This window comes from Drosophila tropicalis, unplaced genomic scaffold, assembly GCF_018151085.1.
Source record: "Drosophila tropicalis isolate 14030-0801.00 unplaced genomic scaffold, ASM1815108v1 contig_615, whole genome shotgun sequence".
NCBI lineage: Eukaryota > Metazoa > Arthropoda > Insecta > Diptera > Drosophilidae > Drosophila > Drosophila tropicalis.
The window spans coordinates 774,782-796,762 of NW_027173095.1; the positions used below are offsets into that span (position 1 = coordinate 774,782).

Below are 21,981 nucleotides of genomic sequence, written 5' to 3' on the forward strand. Positions count from 1 at the left end.
TTCGTTATATCACCATTCGACGTAAAAGTGCTGTTTAAATCGTCTATCTGAACTTGGTAGTTAGACTCTTTTTGATTTTTGGCACATTTTTTCTTTCCAGAACGCAACATTTTTATCAACTTTATTCTGTCTCTTCGTTTCACTTTTTTCGACTTTTTTTTAACTTTTATTACTGTTCTTTTTCAACGATTGAGCGGTTGAGCCCCCATGTAAGAATTATTGTGTGTATACAATAATTGTTTTTTATTAAAATTAATAATAGTTAGATAGCAAAATAGTCGATTGAACAATTTAGAATTAAACGAACTCTGACACAACAACTTTAGATGACAACTTTAGCGACTTTACGACTTCAACAACTTTAAATACAACTTAATCAACTTTTTGTGCATCTTCTGATTATACGTCTGGTCTCTCTCGTTCCTTATGTCGTTCTCTCTTCTTATTACCGATGATGCCACACTGTCGCACCGCATCCAGGGCTGCCATCTCCCAGCACATATGTACCCATATGACATTACATATGAATAGGGAGAAGAATAACCCAATCTTCATTCGTTGAATTCAAAATATGAACTGATTTTATTAACAAAAGTATGGAGTTTATATAGGGAATCTTAGGCTCTAGGAGGTAACAATAGTTCTTAAAATATCTTATTCTAATGAGACTCAAACCCAAGATTTCGGGGGTTCAAAATTATTATTATTTTGGGCACGGCTTCGGCCACTTGACATCCTGCCGTTGTGATATTTTGGGTTAATTACAAGTGTTTTTCTACAATGTGTGTGGCTGATTGTAATTCTAGTCATATGCTAGATTACTTGTTTGTGACAAAAGTACAGTTGTATTATGTTTTCTTTAGTGCATCTGATTTGGTGAAGCCGCTTCAGATGAACACGATGTTTATTCTTAAACAACATATATACACCACACATTGGTACATTAAATCAGTTCATATTTTAAATTCAACAAATGAAGATTGGGTTATTTTCCTTTTCCCTGGAATCCCTATTCAGTAATAATACTGGACATATCGCAGCCAAGAATAGAAGAAGAAATAGAAAACGCCAAGATGTTCATTCATGCAAAAGTCTCAGGTACCGTAGGAAGCAGTTCTACAGGTTGTGACCAATTTTTTCAGAGGTTGTGGAGGATAAATTTTTAAATCAAAGGAATGTCTGTTAACAGAGATCATTGTGGATAAAAGTCGACTGGATGTATGAATCTACGTAGTTCCAGATTTCGCGGTAACGAATATGATAGGGGAGATTGGAAGGCTCGGACAGAGTATAATTTAAACGTTGCCAATATGATCCATAACCCACTAATACCAGCTAATAATAATGGTCAAAAATTTTATAAAGGCACTGAATCGAGATGGTGAAGCGTTTCAATTCTTGACACAAATAAAGGAAGGTATTTTGTAAAGTTTTCTCTTTAAAGTTTGAAATAAACCTAAGACAAAAATTTCATTCTGTGTTCAATGAAAGACTTTAGTAATTCTTGAATTAATTGTTCATTTATTTATATATAGGCACTAACACATAAACCAGTGACTCAAAGTTGTCGCAACCATCACATAAATTGGGTGGACTTCGGAGTGAGATTACAAAGGTAGAGATGCAAACCCGATGTAACTACAATTGGTAGCTGATCTTACTCTTAAAGTTATCTTAAAGTTAGAGAGCTCACCAGTGCATAGTTCGACATCGTGTTCGGTCAGCAAACCACGTCTTAATTGATAAAAGCTAACAGCTTAATTAACTAGGTCTTTATTGTTAACTACTGACCATATCAGATCTATTTATGACTGATGAGCCATCGATATCTATAATCGGGTTACATACTTATTTTGACATACATTTCCATTTGTTCTATATAATAATTGTCTTTATGTTATATTATTTTATATAATCTAAACACCAACACTATGTGTAATTATTATTATTATTATATTTTTATTTATTTATTTATTATTAATTATTATACAAAATAATATAATAACTAACGGGTAAAGAGTGCTAGCTACTAAGCCCATCGACTCGATAGTTTATATTTATATCTTATTGAGTAAGTTATTAACATCTAGGAATTTGATTACTGATTTTATGTTATTGAGTGTGGGTGAAATAAGAAGAGAGAGGCCAAATAGATTGCAATGTCCTCTGTGCAATGAAGGTGGATATCGGACTGGTTCCTTGCTTGGGTTAAATTGTTTAATTGCTTAATTCCTTTAAGGATTGCAACCGCTTCAGCAGAAAATATTGAAAAATATGAGAGGACAATTCCAGATGAGACGAGGGTTCCAGATTGGCTAACGACTGCGAGTCAATTGTTTTCGATCCGTCACTGTAAAGCCAGGTCCAGTTAGGGACTTCTTCCGTTTCGGCAGCTAGATTTTCTTGAATAAATTTTTTAGTGTTTTTGATTTTTTTTATAAGTTGAGAGAAGTGTTCACGGTGGGGTCCGGAAGTTGCTAAGGAGGAGATGGGCTGATTTCGTTCCAACGATATGGCATATCCAGTTGATGTTTATTTGCAGAAACTGGAATATCTGCGGATAGTAGACATGACTTTGAACCTTCGTCGCTGTTTAACCGTTGTATTGAAGTCTTTTAGCAGAATTTGGTTAGTCGAGCTTAGAATTTTAGGTGTAAGCTTAAAAGTCAGTTGCGCAGCTCTCGTCTGTACTTCAGGAAGCCCAGCTTCCGGTAAAATGTATTTCGTCGGAGTTGTGGGGAAGGCGCCAATGCTACGGCGTGTTGCTGCATGGTATGCGGGGAGAACAATTTGATGTTGGATGGCACACACTATCCATAGGTTGCCAGCCCTTAGTCGATTTTGGCCAGTATTAGGGATCTTGTCGCATGAATTAGTGATGTTAGATGGACAAGAGAATGCTTAGACCCAAGAAACTTAATGATATTAAGGCCCTTGTTAAGGCTATCTCTAAGATTAACACAATGCTGCTTAAACGTAAGTCTACTGCGAGCGTAAGACTGAGAACTTTAAGACTAGATGTATACTCTAACGTTTTGTCATTTACCGTTAGAGTTGGATATGTAAAACGATGTTTTTTACAAATATGAAATAATTTACATTTGCTTAAGGCAAGAGTGGCCCCTGAGAATTTATAAATATTCAAATATCCATGAGTGTTTTTTTAATAGTAAGAAATAGTAAATTTGTATTTTTGCATTTGCTGAATATTATAGCATCATCCGCGTAAACTGAGAGCTGTATTTTTTTGTGCTTTAGTATTATATTATCTAGGGAGTGGAAGGCAATTATGAACAATACCACTGAGAGTGGTGATCCTTGTGGAATGCCGTTATGTAATTTATAGAAATTAGTTAAGGTATTATTAACTCTTCACTAGGTAGAAGGTCTTAGGACCTACCCCCCGTCGGAAAAGTTGCTCCAGTACGGTGTGCACACCAACGCGATCAAAAGCTCTTTCAAAGTCAGTAGCCAGGATGGTTACATGATTTTTGGTGGAAAGAGCATCTGACGTGTAATGATAGATATGCAATAGTGAGTCCATGGTACTGTGTTGTTGTTTGAATGCAGTTTGGTTGGGGCTGATATGTTTATTTTTGCTAATAAACCACATGATCCTTTTGGCAAGAATTTTTCCCAGTGTTTTGCTCAAGCAAGGAAGTAGGGATATGGGTCTTAAGGATGGGGTTATTATGGCCGTTCTCCAAGTATGCAGATAGCTACCTGCATCTAACATTTTGTTGTAAATTTATAGCAATCTTTGCTTTCCTTCTATTGGCAAGGTTTGAAGCATAGGGTATGAGATGCGGTCATAACCAGGAGATTTCCCATTAGCGTGCTGCAGGGCTGACTCTAGCTCAATTAATGTGATCTAAGCATCAAGATACTTAGCATCTGTGGAAATGTGATTGAGCGAGTATGCTAGAGAGAGGAAGTTTTCTTTCTTAACTTTATACACATTAGAGAAGTTTTTATCGCTGGAAAAATTGGACCACAAAGTTCCAAAAGCATTGCCAATGTCAACCGAATTTTGTAGCTCAACAATATTATCTCTGATGTATTTAAGAGGCCCTGGAAAGATTCCGACTAATTTGTTGATATCCGCTAATTGCTAACAGAATCTGGTTTAGCTCTGATAGCTTCTCTTTTAAACAGGGCTCTCGCTTTTTTGTAGGCTACTTAATTGGTGGAGTTTCGAGCAATAGCAATAGGAAAATGAACGCTACCGTGTAAATTTTGGGAAATGGACCATTTGCTGTATGGTACTAGCGATACGGAAGTCATACTTAGATCAATGTTAGTAAAAGAGTTGTGAGTTCAATGGATGGTGGAAGAGCCGTCATTTAAAATAGCTAAGTTTGTTCTGACTATGAGATCTTCAACTTTATAACCTTTGGGATTGCCAGAGCTAGACCCCCCAAAGAGGACTACAAGAGTTAAAGTCTCCGACATACTAAAGGCTTATGAGCTGACTCTACAATATTTATTAAGTCTGAGGCTATTAGTCTTTGTTTGGGGGTATATAGGAATTTAATATTATAATATTAGGGTGGGATAAAAGCTCAATGCCCATGGAGCAAGTGGAAAAGATTATGTTGATAGTTTTGTGTGGGATGTTTTGACGTATAAGTATACCAAAGACATACTTCGCATGAAGATTTGGAGAGTTATTGAAAAAATAACCAATAAATGGTTTGGGAGTTGCAACATGAGTATTATTATATTTGACATTAGACTCTTGTAGACATATAATATCCGATTTTGTTTATTTAATTAATAATAATAAATTAATGTATTTGTTGAAATATCCGTTTATATTCCATTGCAGAATTGTAAGGGTCATTATTTGGAAGGCGTTAAGTGGATATTATATGCAGTGGAAAAAGTTTATTTTTAATTACGTATCAACATCGTCCATAGACTCATCTCATCTGGTGTCATATTCTTTTTGAGTTAAATTTGAAGAGGTAGTTGGGAGGTTTGTGTTAGCAAATTTGTTAATTTTGTTAGTTTGGGGTTGGATCTTCGTTGGAAACGTCGGAAAGTACGGAGCGTAGATTGTGCCCTTTACTTGGTTTAGAGTTTCATGCATTTTGCATGTGCCCGGTGAAGAAGGTGAGTTGATGAGTTTTTCAGCCTCGCTTTGATTTTGAACCAGCATCAGCAGGTTGCCGTCACGCAAGTTATTGATGGAGGAGATGTTTTTAGATATTAGTCGCGTTGTACACGGCATTACAGGAGAAATCTGAGATTTGTTTGCATTGTCTTTTAATGCAATTACAATGTATGTATTTCGGGTTTTCGAGGGTTATTGTTGGAAGTTCGGGGAAGGTCAAGTCGATTTTTTGTCTCTTTTTTTTTTTCGCCAGAGAGCAACGCCAACCTTACTTTATTTTACAAGCACTGGAAAATAAGGACTTCGGCTTACGAAAACTACATCCATACATAAGCCTGGGATTCGAAACCGGGTCCTCGTACGTATAATAATTTAGCCAGTTTCTATTGCCAAACGAAATAATGGCGTGGAAATGCGTTGAAGCTGTTTTTATAACTGGAATAGGAATGCGGATGAAGTGTTGGAGTACTTTAAAGACATGGGTGTAAATATGTTTTTAAAGATTCATCTTTTCACCACCATCGGAACCGATTCAGACGACAGAAGGTCATGGTATATACTTATAATAATATTGTCAAATAAATAATATGCGGCATACCGACTATATATTTTTTTTCACAAAACTAAAGATATAAAGTTAGTTTAATTTGTTTGCCATATCTAAAAAAATTTAAAATGATTAAATGGGTATATTTTAAATCGTAAATTAGATAGGGTCTATATGTCTTCTTAACATTTATAGCCCGTTCAATTCATAAAAATTTTGTCTTTTTCGAAAAAATTAATATTATAGATGTTAGAACCAAATAAAACAAAACCATCGTGATAACTGAAGAAACTAATGATGCTGTTCGATTGCAGTTCGAAATATGGTGAAACCATCAAGTTTTGTCATGTCAGAATCCATGTGTCGCCTGTTGTCGCTATAAACAACTACATTTATTCAAAGTGCAAGTTATGCATTGCAGACGCAATTCACTTGGTCGGTGTCGATTGAATAAAATAAATCAAAAGTGCGTATAGTGCTTTTTCTAAGTCCGTCCAAACACTTACTTTTAAAGGATGAATTGCCTCCAATCCATTAGGCGTTTCCATCTTTTTATAGCCAGGTACAAGCAAATCAAACTCACGGTCTACCACTTTTCCAAAATTTCCAATTATGATTGAATAAATCCCCCAAAAATTGGGTCTCTTCATTAATAAAAACATTACGGTTCTGGATTTCGTGATATTCTGAACAATTCTGGTTACTATTATTTAAAAGGTCTGGTAGACATGAAATTTTCAAAGATTGTAAAAGTAATGAAATACAGTTGTCTGTTATTATATCTGTTGCTTTTAAGTTCCGTTTCAAATCTGTGCATGTTTTTCTGACTGCATTTTCATTACTATTGTCACAATTTTGAATTCCAATGGAGATGGCTCGAGTTGTTAACAAATTGTCACTATAGTCATTTTGCTTTTTTGTTTTAACGTTAAAGTTATATTCATTATAATCAGATGCTGAATACTCGATTGGCTTATTGAAGAGTGTGTAACCAAACATTTCAAAGCCTGGATAATTTGGATTTATTATATCCTTGAATATAAGTTTGTCAGCCGTAAACATAATTGTGTAAATCCGACTTCTCTGTAAAATATAATTAAAGTGCAACAACATAATTTATTCTATATGCTTCTTAGGTGATAATTAAATAAAAAAATACGTAATATGACCATGAATACTTGTTATTAATTCTTCATAAGAGCTTTAAACAAAACAAGAAAAAATGTCCTATAAAGCGTAATTTATAATTATTAATTACATATGACCATTCTATCAGTTTTTCAAGCTAATCTGGTGTGCTTAGGGATACAAGCAAATAAAAAAAGGAAAAAAAAGCGCAGGAATTCTTATCAAGTATATCAAAAGCGTCATAAATACACTTTGTCACCTCCACCGGCAATATTAACATCGCCTCCTGCTATGTCACTCCTAGACATATAGTTGACATACAGATGTTTTGCAAAGCCTGAGCAGCCTGGTATCAGGCTGGTGGTGTCTTTAACGCCGAGCATACTTGGTGGGGTCTAAAAATAAATAACCCTAAGGGACTCGCCCTTCTACCTTCAACCGATCCGAGAAGGACCCTGGATGTGCTGGACATGGCAAACACCAGAGGGATTGGACCACTAGGCTACTCAGAAAACACTCCAACATAAACATCAAACAAAACTTGACGAGATCAGTAAACTCACCGACACCGACGAGACTGTGGATAAGTTATCGCGTGACATCTGCAAAACCGCTTGTGTCTGCACTCTACCAAGAAGGAGCACACAACGGCCAGCAAGACAGAGGGCCATGCTTGCCTGCCCTGACGCGATCACAAACACCCTACGACAAAATAGAAGTCTGAGACTTGTATAGCAAAGTAGCCTCAATACATAAAATAAAAGGGATCTTAGTGTGCTACCAAAAAGCTAAAAGCGTTGTATTTTGAACCACGCAACGAAGCCACTGCAGATTATCTACGAAATCCTGAGCCCAATCAGACCTATCACAATCTCTGGCAAGCCATCAAACGGCATTTAGTGCAGATCCAGCTGCGAAGCTGCGAAGTTTGCCACGCACCTTGCGAACACTTTCACCTCATTCAGCACACTTAGCGACGAAGACGCGGCTCTTTCTATCAGTGGAGTCACACCTGAGACGAACAAAAGCCCTGGCTACCAAGCTGTTGATGCAGTCACCATAAAGTGTCTATTACCAACAGTAAGTGAATGCTCGATGTACAGGATTGAGCGCATCCCTTAAGGCAGCGACTTGGGCCCCATTATTTATACCTTATACGCCGCCGATTGACACTTATGCTGATGACACTGCCCTTATTGCTTCCGCTTCAGTGTCTTCGGTGGCATCGGTTATCATCCAGGATCATCTCAACCTTTTGGAACCATGGCTGAGCAAATTGAATGTCTCAGACAAAACGGATGAGTCGCAGCACATCACTTTCGTCAATCGCAGGTGCGAGTGCTTTACCCGAGGGTGAGAAGAGAACTTAGTTAACTTAGAACACTCGAAAATGCAGTGGTTACTTGGCAAGTGATCTAAGCTCAGCAGTTGTAACGAATTGCTGCTCTACAAAGTCATTCTGAAAACTGTATCTTTGTGGATACATGCAACTGTGGGGCACATCGTCTAAGCCAAACATTGAAATTCCGTCAATTAAGTGCGGGTTACGCAGGTATGGCATTCGGAACGTCACCAGGCTGGAAACACATGATAATGCACTAGCACTCAAACTGCTGGACAAAGCCTGCAGATTAGATGTCTCAACAGAAGACATCCACTTGAACTGTCATTTAGACCAGAGCGGACTGATGATTCATGGTTATTTATATATTTCATGATTTAATATAACAATATATGTTTGTCTTTAGGATAGTTCGCAAGTAAAAATAAACCCGAACAAAAATTTTAACACAAAAAAAACATGGATAAGTTTGTTTGAATCATTAGCTAATTTACAATTTCTTTTTTTTATTATATTACTTCGAGAAGGCAATGTTATGAACTTTAACTTAATTTACATAACAAGTTTTTAAGTATGTTGCAATAGACATTCATCTTTTTCTTGCGACTGCAAAGAAAGTCAATTAACTAAAAAAAGGGTCTGAAAAATTATAGCAAATGATATAAGCGTTTGTGAAATTGGATATTCGAGATTGACTCTTGTTTATAAGATATTTGTTTTTTTTTAAATTTTGGATTTTTTAAAAAACGATTTTAATACTTACATAGGTAACGGACTAATGTTAATTAGCAGTTTAATGTTTTAACATGATATGCACAATTTCTGTCCCAATTTTATGCACCACAGAAGATCTGCAGACATAAAAGGCCAATAACGAAACCTCAACGGTAGAAAACAAAATGAATTCACGTAATTGATGACAATCTATCTTTCTTAATTCCTTCATCTTAACATGTTTTTCTTGATAGCCTACTTAAATGTCCGCTATATCAGTTGAATTCTTTACATAACTCTTCTAAAAGAATTCTTGATCTACCATTGAAGTTAATGTTTCTTACAATTCCGTTACTAATTCATTTAATAACATCTCAGTTTCTCGTCGAAGATGTTTTCGTAAAACAAATTTAAATCTTCTTAACAACCTTATTTCCTCTTTTGATTGGTCATTTCTATTTTCTACTCTGCTCTTAATTCTCTAATCGATAAATGTCTCTACCGTTTCCAGTGCGCCGGTCTGGTTCGCACATAGGCTGTCTAATCTCTGAAACATTAAAACGAGAAATTTTAAAAGGTCTAAAATACTGTTTCGCGACTTGAATATGCTAATTATTGTGTAGCGAAATCTCAATTTTGTCTTTTAAATACTCAATGCTACAATAATTATATTGTGCGCTTTAAGGTTGAATTCTATAAGAACCCCATAAGGTTTTACAACTTTGTTAATTCTAAACACGCTCTAATTTACTACGTTCAGACTGCCAAATAGATAATAATGTTTCAGACATTGCAGATCTGTTTGCTAAATTCTTTCAGTCGTCTTATTCCACTACTGTTTCGTGTCCCACATCCTATACCTTCTCAATACCACATTTAAATTGTATGTTTTTTCATAGTATTACTGAAGACTGTGTTATCTCTAGCCTATCTTCTATGAAGTCTTACTTCGTACCCGGGCCTGATAATATTCCTTGTTGCATCCTTAAAATATGATTTTCCTATCTAAGCTTTTATCTCGGTTATTCTTTATATCGAGTGAGATTTGAAGCTTTCCTGATGCTTGGAAGGAGTCCTTTATTATTAAGCTTTTTAAAAAGGGCAACAAATCTGATATTTCTAACTACCGTGGCATTGCCAAACTTTCCGCATGATCTACGTGCACCATGCTGATGCTTTACGAACTATTTTTGGTCATCTTAAAGATCGTGATGTTCTTATAGTTTTAGGTGATTTTAACTTGCCTAATATTTCTTGGCTTGTTGATGATAATCTATCTTTCTTAATTCCTTCATCTCAACATGTTTTTCTTGATAGCCTACTTGAATGTCCACTATATCAGTTGAATTCTTTCCTTAACTGTTCTAAAAGAATCCTTGATCTTGTTTTTGTCTCTGACAAAAAATTGCAAGTGGACAAACTGGCATATTGTTCGTACATTACGAAACATATTGCGCCAACATTATTGAAAAAAGGAATCAACTGGCATTTCAACCCACCATCAGCGCCACACTTTGGTGGATTGTGGTCACTTTCTGATGGGTGAAGCGCCTTTAGCACCTCCTGCTCCGGAATTGGCTAAAGTTACTCTGATTGATCGATGGAAGAATTGTCAATATTATGCACAACAGTTTTGGAGAAGATGGAACTCGGAATATTTATCACGATTACAAAGGAGACCAAAATGGCTGCAGACCAAGGAAAATCTAACAATTGGATGCATAGTGCTCATCAGGGACGAACGTTTCCCTTCTCATCAATGGCCTCTAGGTCGGGTTATGGAGACACATGCAGGACCCGATGGACTAGTGAGAGTGGTGACTTTGAAGACAGTCAAAGGACTCATGAAACGACCGGTAGCCAAACTCTGTCCATTGCCTATTCAGGAGAATTGGATAGAGAATGACACCATTCCTACACCTAAGCGTTAAATTGTTACTTTCTCGTTTCAGTTTTTTTTTTCGCAGGAGTCTTCCAGACGTGAATTTGATGATGAAGATCGTCATCATCAAAGGGGGGAGAATGTTTAAGCTGCAACTGAAGCCAGACTCTCTTTGCTAAAAAGAGAAAACGAACGAAGAGAGAGAGAGAGAGACCAAGAACAGCGCAAGTTACTTTGAAGTGACAAACTTGGAGATCCGTTACTTCAATTCTTTTCTTTCTTATTTCTTCTATGGAAATTTCCAGAACTTTGAATTTTGTAAAAGACAGCGTGATTTGCTGCACTTGATTTTTACTCTTGAAATTAATCTCGGTCGATGCGGTTGCACCTTCTGTGCCCGCCGACAATTGTACTATAGTTTTTAGGTTAAGAAAATAAAGCAACCGATTGAAGTCAACCTGGTCATCTCATTTCTTGCCAATCGCAAGTGCCTCGAAGCCGCCTCGGTGGAAATCATCCGAAGGCCGCATCATATAAGACGAGCAGTTTGGGGCTCCGCAAGGGCGCAGCCGTTAGCCAACATATTTTTGGTGCCGAAACCCGGGAGGAATGATCTTGGCGATTGGATTTAGAGTGTGATTGCCAGTGGATAGACTGATTCGGGTGAGTACAATTTAACGTTGATGTGTTTGGGTAGGTGTTCATTATGGCTGAAAAACTGTTACCGAGCAAATCACATTGCTCACTTCGCTGGAGAAGTCATTGGCGCGATATAAATCGGAGGAGTCGGGACATACCGAGAGTCATCTGGAAGCCAGATTGGACTCGATTGCCCACCTTCACGCAGATTTTCAGCGCAATCATCACCAACTGATTCAAGAACGAGATAATGCGGAAATAAAGGGCAGATATTTTGACAAAGACATCAGAGACTGTTTCGAAGAAACCTACATAATGGGAGTAGCTGAGATTCGAAATGAGTTGCAGAGACATAAGGATCGGAGAATCCCTGCGTCGACTGCATTTGATGAGTCTTGTTTGCATCAGACGGTGCATGAACAAATGGGACCATGTTTGGAGGAAGTGAAACTCCCAACAGTTAAACTGCCTACCTTCAGCGGGAAATTTATTGAGTGGCCGGCGTTTAAAGAGGTGTTTTTAACAAGAGTACACCACTGCGACAAGCTGACGGACTTACATCGTTTTCATTATTTGAAGGATTCGTTGGTTGGAGACGCAGCTAAGGATATTGAACATCTAACGCTAATAGCGGCGAACTATGAAGTGGCTTGGAGAATGTTGATAAATTTGTATGATAACAAACGAGTGTTATTTTTACATTACATGGATGTGTTCGATCAGCAATTACCAATAAAATATGGAGATGCGGAAAGTTTGAGAAGATTTGTGCAAACTTCCCGCTCATGTGTGAATTCATTGGAGAAGACTGGTGTGGATGTGCGACAACAGTCTGAAATTTTAGTGTACTACATGATGAAGAGATTACCGAATCAATTAAGAGTGGATTGGGAGCGGTCAATATCTTCAACGCAGAATTTGCCGAGCTTTGAGGAGCTCAGTCAGTATCTTGAAACACAGTACAGAACAATGATTACGGCGTCAGCAGGTAATATCGAGGGAACTCTATCACGGGATAGACATCGGAATGCAAAGCCAGGTGTACATGGGTTACGAGTTAACCAGAACTACACAAAGGCTTCATTTGTTACTCGAGAGACGGACCTATGCATTGTGTGTCAAGGGGATGCACACCTTATCGGAGTATGCAGGATATTCCAGGAGATGAGGCTATCGGAACGAAAGGCGTGTGTAGTGAGGCATCGACTGTGTTTTCGATGCCTTAGACCAAATCACCGAATAGATGCATGTGACAGTGCGGTAAATTGTGAAAAATGTCAAGGACGGCATCATACACTACTTCATGTAGACAAATCAGGATGCGAGAGGCCGCTTGGCACACTAAGGAAGGGAGTTATCCCAACAGCATCTGCGAATGCTTTAATTGGAAAGAGTACAACAGAAACTGCGGTAAGGCACAAAGACGAGGTTTTATTACCAACAGCAATGGTGTGGGTAGAGTCGATAGAAGGCTATCCCTTACAGTTTAGAGCGTTTTTGGATCAAGGTTCACAAGTTTCGTTCATTTCAGAGAATGCAGCTCAGCAGCTACGTTTACGGCGCAAACAGGCTCACATCACGATTACTGGATTAGCAGATACAAAAATTACAGATGCGGCAGCAGAGGTGGAGCTAGTCATAAGATCAATCTACAACCCACATGCGAAATACAAGCTGCTCGCGTCAGTAATACCTCTAGTGAGTAAGCGCATGCCAATCAAACGACTACCGTTTGAAGAGTGGACTCATCTGAAGGGCTTACCGTTGGCCGACCCTAAATTCTTCAGTCCACAAGGAGTTGATATTTTGTTGGGAAATGACGTCTACGATGAGCTGATGTTGGGAGAAGTGCATCGAGGAATACGTGGTATGCCTCTGGCGCAAAATACGCATTTGGGATATATTGTATCAGGAAAAACGAATCAAGAAGCTGGTAGGAGATCGTCCTACACCATAACGGTACGAAGGAAGGAAGCTGATGAGATACTTGAACAATTGTTATGTAAGTTTTGGGAGCTAGAACAATTCGACGAGGAGCCACGTGGGGTTTCAGTAGAGGATAACTGGTGCGAAGATTTCTTCGTTAAGACACATAGCCGAATGCCGTCTGGGAAATATGTTGTTCGTCTTCCTTTTCTAACATACTTGGACGAATCAATGGTAATTGGAGAATCATATAAGAGCGCGTTAAAACGATTACATTCTCTGGACAGACGGTTGCGTAACGATGCGAGTTTGAAGAACGCTTATGTTGGCACGATAAATGAGTATCTGGAGCTGGGTCAAATGGAACGTGTAACGTCACGGGCTAGTAAGACGGGCAATCCTGCATTGGGGGGAGTCGATCATTGCTACCTACCGCATCACCCAGTCATAAAGGAATCGTCATCAACTACGAAGGTACGAGTTGTCTTCGATGGATCGAGCAAGACGAGTAATGGAAAATCGCTTAATGAGATTCTAGCAATAGGTCCAAAATTGCACGTACATCTTCAAGGAATCATTCTCAATTGGCGAGGGCTAAAATGGGTATTTATGGCGGATGTTGAAAAAATGTACAGATGTATTAATATTCCACCCGACGACGCGCAGTACCAGCGTATTCTATGGAATCCGGACACAAGTGATTATGTGGAAGAATATGCCTGCACAACGGTGATGTTTGGAACGAGCTCCGCACCTTATTTAGCCATGAGAGTTATGAAACAATTAGCTATGGATGAATGCGAGAAGTATCCACTGGCGGTGGATGTTATAAATCATCAAATGTATGTAGATGACATACTGTCTGGTGGCGACAGTATTGCAGAAACGGAGGATGTCAAGAACCAAGTGATTGGAATGCTTCGTAGGTGTACATTCAAACTACGGAAGTGGGCGAGTAATTGCACAAAGCTATTAGAGAACATACCAGTTGAGCATCGAGAATCAAGCGGATTGTTACACATGGAAGGTAATGATACTATTCGCACGTTAGGTCTATACTGGAGTCCCAAAGAAGATGAATTCCGTTTTGCTTTGCATGTCGTTCCACCAATGAGCTCACCAACAAAGAGGACAATACTATCAGCAATTCTCATGCAGCAACTGTGGAAGGAGAAAATTGGCTGGGATAGCACACTACCGGACACTATTAAGAGAGAATGGGAGAAATTCGTAAAAGAGTTACCAAACATAGTAACTATACGAATACCACGGCATGTTACATGGGGGCTACCGGGTGGTGTGGCTGAATTGCACCTGTTTTGCGATGCCTCGTCACGAGCATATGGAGCTACGGCTTACTTGCGCTTCCCAATTGGAGAGGATAAGTATCACACAGAGTTGCTATTGTCAAAGGGGAGAGTATCGCCAACTAAACAACAACTAACCATACCTAGGGCAGAGTTATGTGCTGCGCTTGAAGCAGCCAAAATGTATAAGTATCTAAAAGAGAATCTAAGAATTAACATTAATTATTCGAACACTATTTTTTGGTCAGATTCTATGATAACCATCAGTTGGATCCGTGGTGGAGCTGCCAACTGGAAAGTATTTGTGTCCAATCGAATAAACAAAATCCTGGAAATCTCAGACGAAAGGCAATGGAGACACGTCGCCTCGAAAGATAACCCTGCAGATTATCTAAGCCGTGGCACGAGTGCAACCAAGTTGGCATCGTGTGAATTATGGTGGCATGGGCCATCATGGCTACAAGGATCGGACATCGAATGGCCTTGTAATGCTATTGATCAGGATTCGCTGTCGGTTGTTGACACTGAAGTCAAAAGGGTGACGTGCCATAAGATATCAGTGGAAGAAATGCCAAGTGTAGCATTTATCAGCAAGTATTCATCGTATACACGACTCGTCTGGATTATATCATATATAAAACGTTTCGTATATAATTGTCGAACATCTGTGGCAGAACGAAGAGGACCTGGACTCTCAATTGTGGAATTAGAAGAGGGCCTACGTGAATTGATTAGGATGGTGCAGAAGGATTGTTTTAACTCTGAATGGAAGGCGCTATCGGAAGGCAGGGTAATAGCGAAGGACAGCATACTCCTGTCTCTTAATCCGTATTTTGATTCGAACGAACGTGTTTTACGTCTCGGAGGCAGGCTCCGAGATTCCCTGTTCCCCATAAATGAAAAATATCCTTATATATTACCGTATAAACATCCTTTCACAGATCTCGTCATATCTTACAGTCATATTTGCACCTTGCATGGTGGAACCTCACTAACGCTGAATTTTATAAGGAAGAAATTCTGGATTGTTAATGGACGCAATGCAGTTCGGTTTGGAATTCATAAATGTATCACATGTTTTAAGATGAAGCCTCAATTTGCAGGTCAGAAAATGGGAATGTTACCTGCAGTACGGGTACGCCCTTCTAGAGCATTCTCATCCGTTGGAGTGGACTACGCTGGACCCGTAAATATTTCGCCCTGCAAAGGAAGAGGACGTGTATCCCAGAAGGGATATATTGCTGTGTTCGTATGTCTAGTGACAAAGGCCATTCATTTGGAACCAGTTGGAGATCTGACCTCAGATGCGTTTATAGGAGCATTTAACCGTTTCATTGGCAGACGTGGCCTATGCACAGACGTTTATAGTGACTGCGGTACTAATTTTATTGGAGCCAACAAAAAATTGCAAGTGGACAAACTGGCATATTGTTCGTACATTACGAAACATATTGCGCCAACATTATTGAAAAAAGGAATCAACTGGCATTTCAACCCACCATCAGCGCCACACTTTGGTGGATTGTGGTCACTTTCTGATGGGTGAAGCGCCTTTAGCACCTCCTGCTCCGGAATTGGCTAAAGTTACTCTGATTGATCGATGGAAGAATTGTCAATATTATGCACAACAGTTTTGGAGAAGATGGAACTCGGAATATTTATCACGATTACAAAGGAGACCAAAATGGCTGCAGACCAAGGAAAATCTAACAATTGGATGCATAGTGCTCATCAGGGACGAACGTTTCCCTTCTCATCAATGGCCTCTAGGTCGGGTTATGGAGACACATGCAGGACCCGATGGACTAGTGAGAGTGGTGACTTTGAAGACAGTCAAAGGACTCATGAAACGACCGGTAGCCAAACTCTGTCCATTGCCTATTCAGGAGAATTGGATAGAGAATGACACCATTCCTACACCTAAGCGTTAAATTGTTACTTTCTCGTTTCAGTTTTTTTTCGCAGGAGTCTTCCAGACGTGAATTTGATGATGAAGATCGTCATCATCAAAGGGGGGAGAATGTTTAAGCTGCAACTGAAGCCAGACTCTCTTTGCTAAAAAGAGAAAACGAACGAAGAGAGAGAGAGAGAGACCAAGAACAGCGCAAGTTACTTTGAAGTGACAAACTTGGAGATCCGTTACTTCAATTCTTTTCTTTCTTATTTCTTCTATGGAAATTTCCAGAACTTTGAATTTTGTAAAAGACAGCGTGATTTGCTGCACTTGATTTTTACTCTTGAAATTAATCTCGGTCGATGCGGTTGCACCTTCTGTGCCCGCCGACAATTGTACTATAGTTTTTAGGTTAAGAAAATAAAGCAACCGATTGAAGTAACCTGGTCATCTCATTTCTTGCCAATCGCAAGTGCCTCGAAGCCGCCTCGGTGGAAATCATCCGAAGGCCGCATCATATAAGACGAGCAGTTTGGGGCTCCGCAAGGGCGCAGCCGTTAGCCAACATATTTTTGGTGCCGAAACCCGGGAGGAATGATCTTGGCGATTGGATTTAGAGTGTGATTGCCAGTGGATAGACTGATTCGGGTGAGTACAATTTAACGTTGATGTGTTTGGGTAGGTGTTCATTATGGCTGAAAAACTGTTACCGAGCAAATCACATTGCTCACTTCGCTGGAGAAGTCATTGGCGCGATATAAATCGGAGGAGTCGGGACATACCGAGAGTCATCTGGAAGCCAGATTGGACTCGATTGCCCACCTTCACGCAGATTTTCAGCGCAATCATCACCAACTGATTCAAGAACGAGATAATGCGGAAATAAAGGGCAGATATTTTGACAAAGACATCAGAGACTGTTTCGAAGAAACCTACATAATGGGAGTAGCTGAGATTCGAAATGAGTTGCAGAGACATAAGGATCGGAGAATCCCTGCGTCGACTGCATTTGATGAGTCTTGTTTGCATCAGACGGTGCATGAACAAATGGGACCATGTTTGGAGGAAGTGAAACTCCCAACAGTTAAACTGCCTACCTTCAGCGGGAAATTTATTGAGTGGCCGGCGTTTAAAGAGGTGTTTTTAACAAGAGTACACCACTGCGACAAGCTGACGGACTTACATCGTTTTCATTATTTGAAGGATTCGTTGGTTGGAGACGCAGCTAAGGATATTGAACATCTAACGCTAATAGCGGCGAACTATGAAGTGGCTTGGAGAATGTTGATAAATTTGTATGATAACAAACGAGTGTTATTTTTACATTACATGGATGTGTTCGATCAGCAATTACCAATAAAATATGGAGATGCGGAAAGTTTGAGAAGATTTGTGCAAACTTCCCGCTCATGTGTGAATTCATTGGAGAAGACTGGTGTGGATGTGCGACAACAGTCTGAAATTTTAGTGTACTACATGATGAAGAGATTACCGAATCAATTAAGAGTGGATTGGGAGCGGTCAATATCTTCAACGCAGAATTTGCCGAGCTTTGAGGAGCTCAGTCAGTATCTTGAAACACAGTACAGAACAATGATTACGGCGTCAGCAGGTAATATCGAGGGAACTCTATCACGGGATAGACATCGGAATGCAAAGCCAGGTGTACATGGGTTACGAGTTAACCAGAACTACACAAAGGCTTCATTTGTTACTCGAGAGACGGACCTATGCATTGTGTGTCAAGGGGATGCACACCTTATCGGAGTATGCAGGATATTCCAGGAGATGAGGCTATCGGAACGAAAGGCGTGTGTAGTGAGGCATCTACTGTGTTTTCGATGCCTTAGACCAAATCACCGAATAGATGCATGTGACAGTGCGGTAAATTGTGAAAAATGTCAAGGACGGCATCATACACTACTTCATGTAGACAAATCAGGATGCGAGAGGCCGCTTGGCACACTAAGGAAGGGAGTTATCCCAACAGCATCTGCGAATGCTTTAATTGGAAAGAGTACAACAGAAACTGCGGTAAGGCACAAAGACGAGGTTTTATTACCAACAGCAATGGTGTGGGTAGAGTCGATAGAAGGCTATCCCTTACAGTTTAGAGCGTTTTTGGATCAAGGTTCACAAGTTTCGTTCATTTCAGAGAATGCAGCTCAGCAGCTACGTTTACGGCGCAAACAGGCTCACATCACGATTACTGGATTAGCAGATACAAAAATTACAGATGCGGCAGCAGAGGTGGAGCTAGTCATAAGATCAATCTACAACCCACATGCGAAATACAAGCTGCTCGCGTCAGTAATACCTCTAGTGAGTAAGCGCATGCCAATCAAACGACTACCGTTTGAAGAGTGGACTCATCTGAAGGGCTTACCGTTGGCCGACCCTAAATTCTTCAGTCCACAAGGAGTTGATATTTTGTTGGGAAATGACGTCTACGATGAGCTGATGTTGGGAGAAGTGCATCGAGGAATACGTGGTATGCCTCTGGCGCAAAATACGCATTTGGGATATATTGTATCAGGAAAAACGAATCAAGAAGCTGGTAGGAGATCGTCCTACACCATAACGGTACGAAGGAAGGAAGCTGATGAGATACTTGAACAATTGTTATGTAAGTTTTGGGAGCTAGAACAATTCGACGAGGAGCCACGTGGGGTTTCAGTAGAGGATAACTGGTGCGAAGATTTCTTCGTTAAGACACATAGCCGAATGCCGTCTGGGAAATATGTTGTTCGTCTTCCTTTTCTAACATACTTGGACGAATCAATGGTAATTGGAGAATCATATAAGAGCGCGTTAAAACGATTACATTCTCTGGACAGACGGTTGCGTAACGATGCGAGTTTGAAGAACGCTTATGTTGGCACGATAAATGAGTATCTGGAGCTGGGTCAAATGGAACGTGTAACGTCACGGGCTAGTAAGAAGGGCAATCCTGCATTGGGGGAGTCGATCATTGCTACCTACCGCATCACCCAGTCATAAAGGAATCGTCATCAACTACGAAGGTACGAGTTGTCTTCGATGGATCGAGCAAGACGAGTAATGGAAAATCGCTTAATGAGATTCTAGCAATAGGTCCAAAATTGCACGTACATCTTCAAGGAATCATTCTCAATTGGCGAGGGCTAAAATGGGTATTTATGGCGGATGTTGAAAAAATGTACAGATGTATTAATATTCCACCCGACGACGCGCAGTACCAGCGTATTCTATGGAATCCGGACACAAGTGATTATGTGGAAGAATATGCCTGCACAACGGTGATGTTTGGAACGAGCTCCGCACCTTATTTAGCCATGAGAGTTATGAAACAATTAGCTATGGATGAATGCGAGAAGTATCCACTGGCGGTGGATGTTATAAATCATCAAATGTATGTAGATGACATACTGTCTGGTGGCGACAGTATTGCAGAAACGGAGGATGTCAAGAACCAAGTGATTGGAATGCTTCGTAGTGGTACATTCAAACTACGGAAGTGGGCGAGTAATTGCACAAAGCTATTAGAGAACATACCAGTTGAGCATCGAGAATCAAGCGGATTGTTACACATGGAAGGTAGATACTATTCGCACGTTAGGTCTATACTGGAGTCCCAAAGAAGATGAATTCCGTTTTGCTTTGCATGTCGTTCCACCAATGAGCTCACCAACAAAGAGGACAATACTATCAGCAATTGCACGACTGTTTGATCCCATGGGATGGCTTAGTCCGATAATGATTACTGCCAAAATTTTCATGCAGCAACTGTGGAAGGAGAAAATTGGCTGGGATAGCACACTACCGGACACTATTAAGAGAGAATGGGAGAAATTCGTAAAAGAGTTACCAAACATAGTAACTATACGAATACCACGGCATGTTACATGGGGGCTACCGGGTGGTGTGGCTGAATTGCACCTGTTTTGCGATGCCTCGTCACGAGCATATGGAGCTACGGCTTACTTGCGCTTCCCAATTGGAGAGGATAAGTATCACACAGAGTTGCTATTGTCAAAGGGGAGAGTATCGCCAACTAAACAACAACTAACCATACCTAGGGCAGAGTTATGTGCTGCGCTTGAAGCAGCCAAAATGTATAAGTATCTAAAAGAGAATCTAAGAATTAACATTAATTATTCGAACACTATTTTTTGGTCAGATTCTATGATAACCATCAGTTGGATCCGTGGTGGAGCTGCCAACTGGAAAGTATTTGTGTCCAATCGAATAAACAAAATCCTGGAAATCTCAGACGAAAGGCAATGGAGACACGTCGCCTCGAAAGATAACCCTGCAGATTATCTAAGCCGTGGCACGAGTGCAACCAAGTTGGCATCGTGTGAATTATGGTGGCATGGGCCATCATGGCTACAAGGATCGGACATCGAATGGCCTTGTAATGCTATTGATCAGGATTCGCTGTCGGTTGTTGACACTGAAGTCAAAAGGGTGACGTGCCATAAGATATCAGTGGAAGAAATGCCAAGTGTAGCATTTATCAGCAAGTATTCATCGTATACACGACTCGTCTGGATTATATCATATATAAAACGTTTCGTATATAATTGTCGAACATCTGTGGCAGAACGAAGAGGACCTGGACTCTCAATTGTGGAATTAGAAGAGGGCCTACGTGAATTGATTAGGATGGTGCAGAAGGATTGTTTTAACTCTGAATGGAAGGCGCTATCGGAAGGCAGGGTAATAGCGAAGGACAGCATACTCCTGTCTCTTAATCCGTATTTTGATTCGAACGAACGTGTTTTACGTCTCGGAGGCAGGCTCCGAGATTCCCTGTTGCCCATAAATGAAAAATATCCTTATATATTACCGTATAAACATCCTTTCACAGATCTCGTCATATCTTACAGTCATATTTGCACCTTGCATGGTGGAACCTCACTAACGCTGAATTTTATAAGGAAGAAATTCTGGATTGTTAATGGACGCAATGCAGTTCGGTTTGGAATTCATAAATGTATCACATGTTTTAAGATGAAGCCTCAATTTGCAGGTCAGAAAAAGGGAATGTTACCTGCAGTACGGGTACGCCCTTCTAGAGCATTCTCATCCGTTGGAGTGGACTACGCTGGACCCGTAAATATTTCGCCCTGCAAAGGAAGAGGACCTGTATCCCAGAAGGGATATATTGCTGTGTTCGTATGTCTAGTGAAAAAGGCCATTCATTTGGAACCAGTTGGAGATCTGACCTCAGATGCGTTTATAGAAGCATTTAACCGTTTCATTGGCAGACGTGGCCTATGCACAGACGTTTATAGTGACTGCGGTACTAATTTGATTGGAGCCAACAAAAAATTGCAAGTGGACAAACTGGCATATTGTTCGTACATTACGAAACATATTGCGCCAACATTATTGAAAAAAGGAATCAACTGGCATTTCAACCCACCATCAGCGCCACACTTTGGTGGATTGTGGGAGGCTGGAGTGAAGTCCATGAAGTATCATCTGAAGAGAACTCTCGG

The 21,981-nt window shown here is 40.0% G+C and overlaps 1 protein-coding gene across 5 annotated transcripts in view; it reads right to left on the reverse strand.

Annotated features, from left to right (window-relative positions):
* The window catches only part of Schip1 (Schwannomin interacting protein 1), a 465,465-nt gene that overhangs the window by 327,577 nt on the left and 115,907 nt on the right, over positions 1–21,981 (reverse strand). For 4 of the 5 annotated variants that reach the window (XR_011032731.1, XR_011032730.1, XM_068292219.1 and 1 more), the window contains exon 2: positions 6,170–6,746. The exons of the other annotated variant lie outside the window; for it this stretch is intronic. Coding sequence is in view for 2 of the 4 variants with exons in the window: in XM_068292219.1 (XP_068148320.1) it covers positions 6,170–6,325 (156 nt within the window). In the remaining 2 variants the exon portion in view is untranslated. The remainder of the gene's footprint in view (positions 1–6,169; positions 6,747–21,981) is intronic. 5 annotated transcript variants of the gene reach the window in all.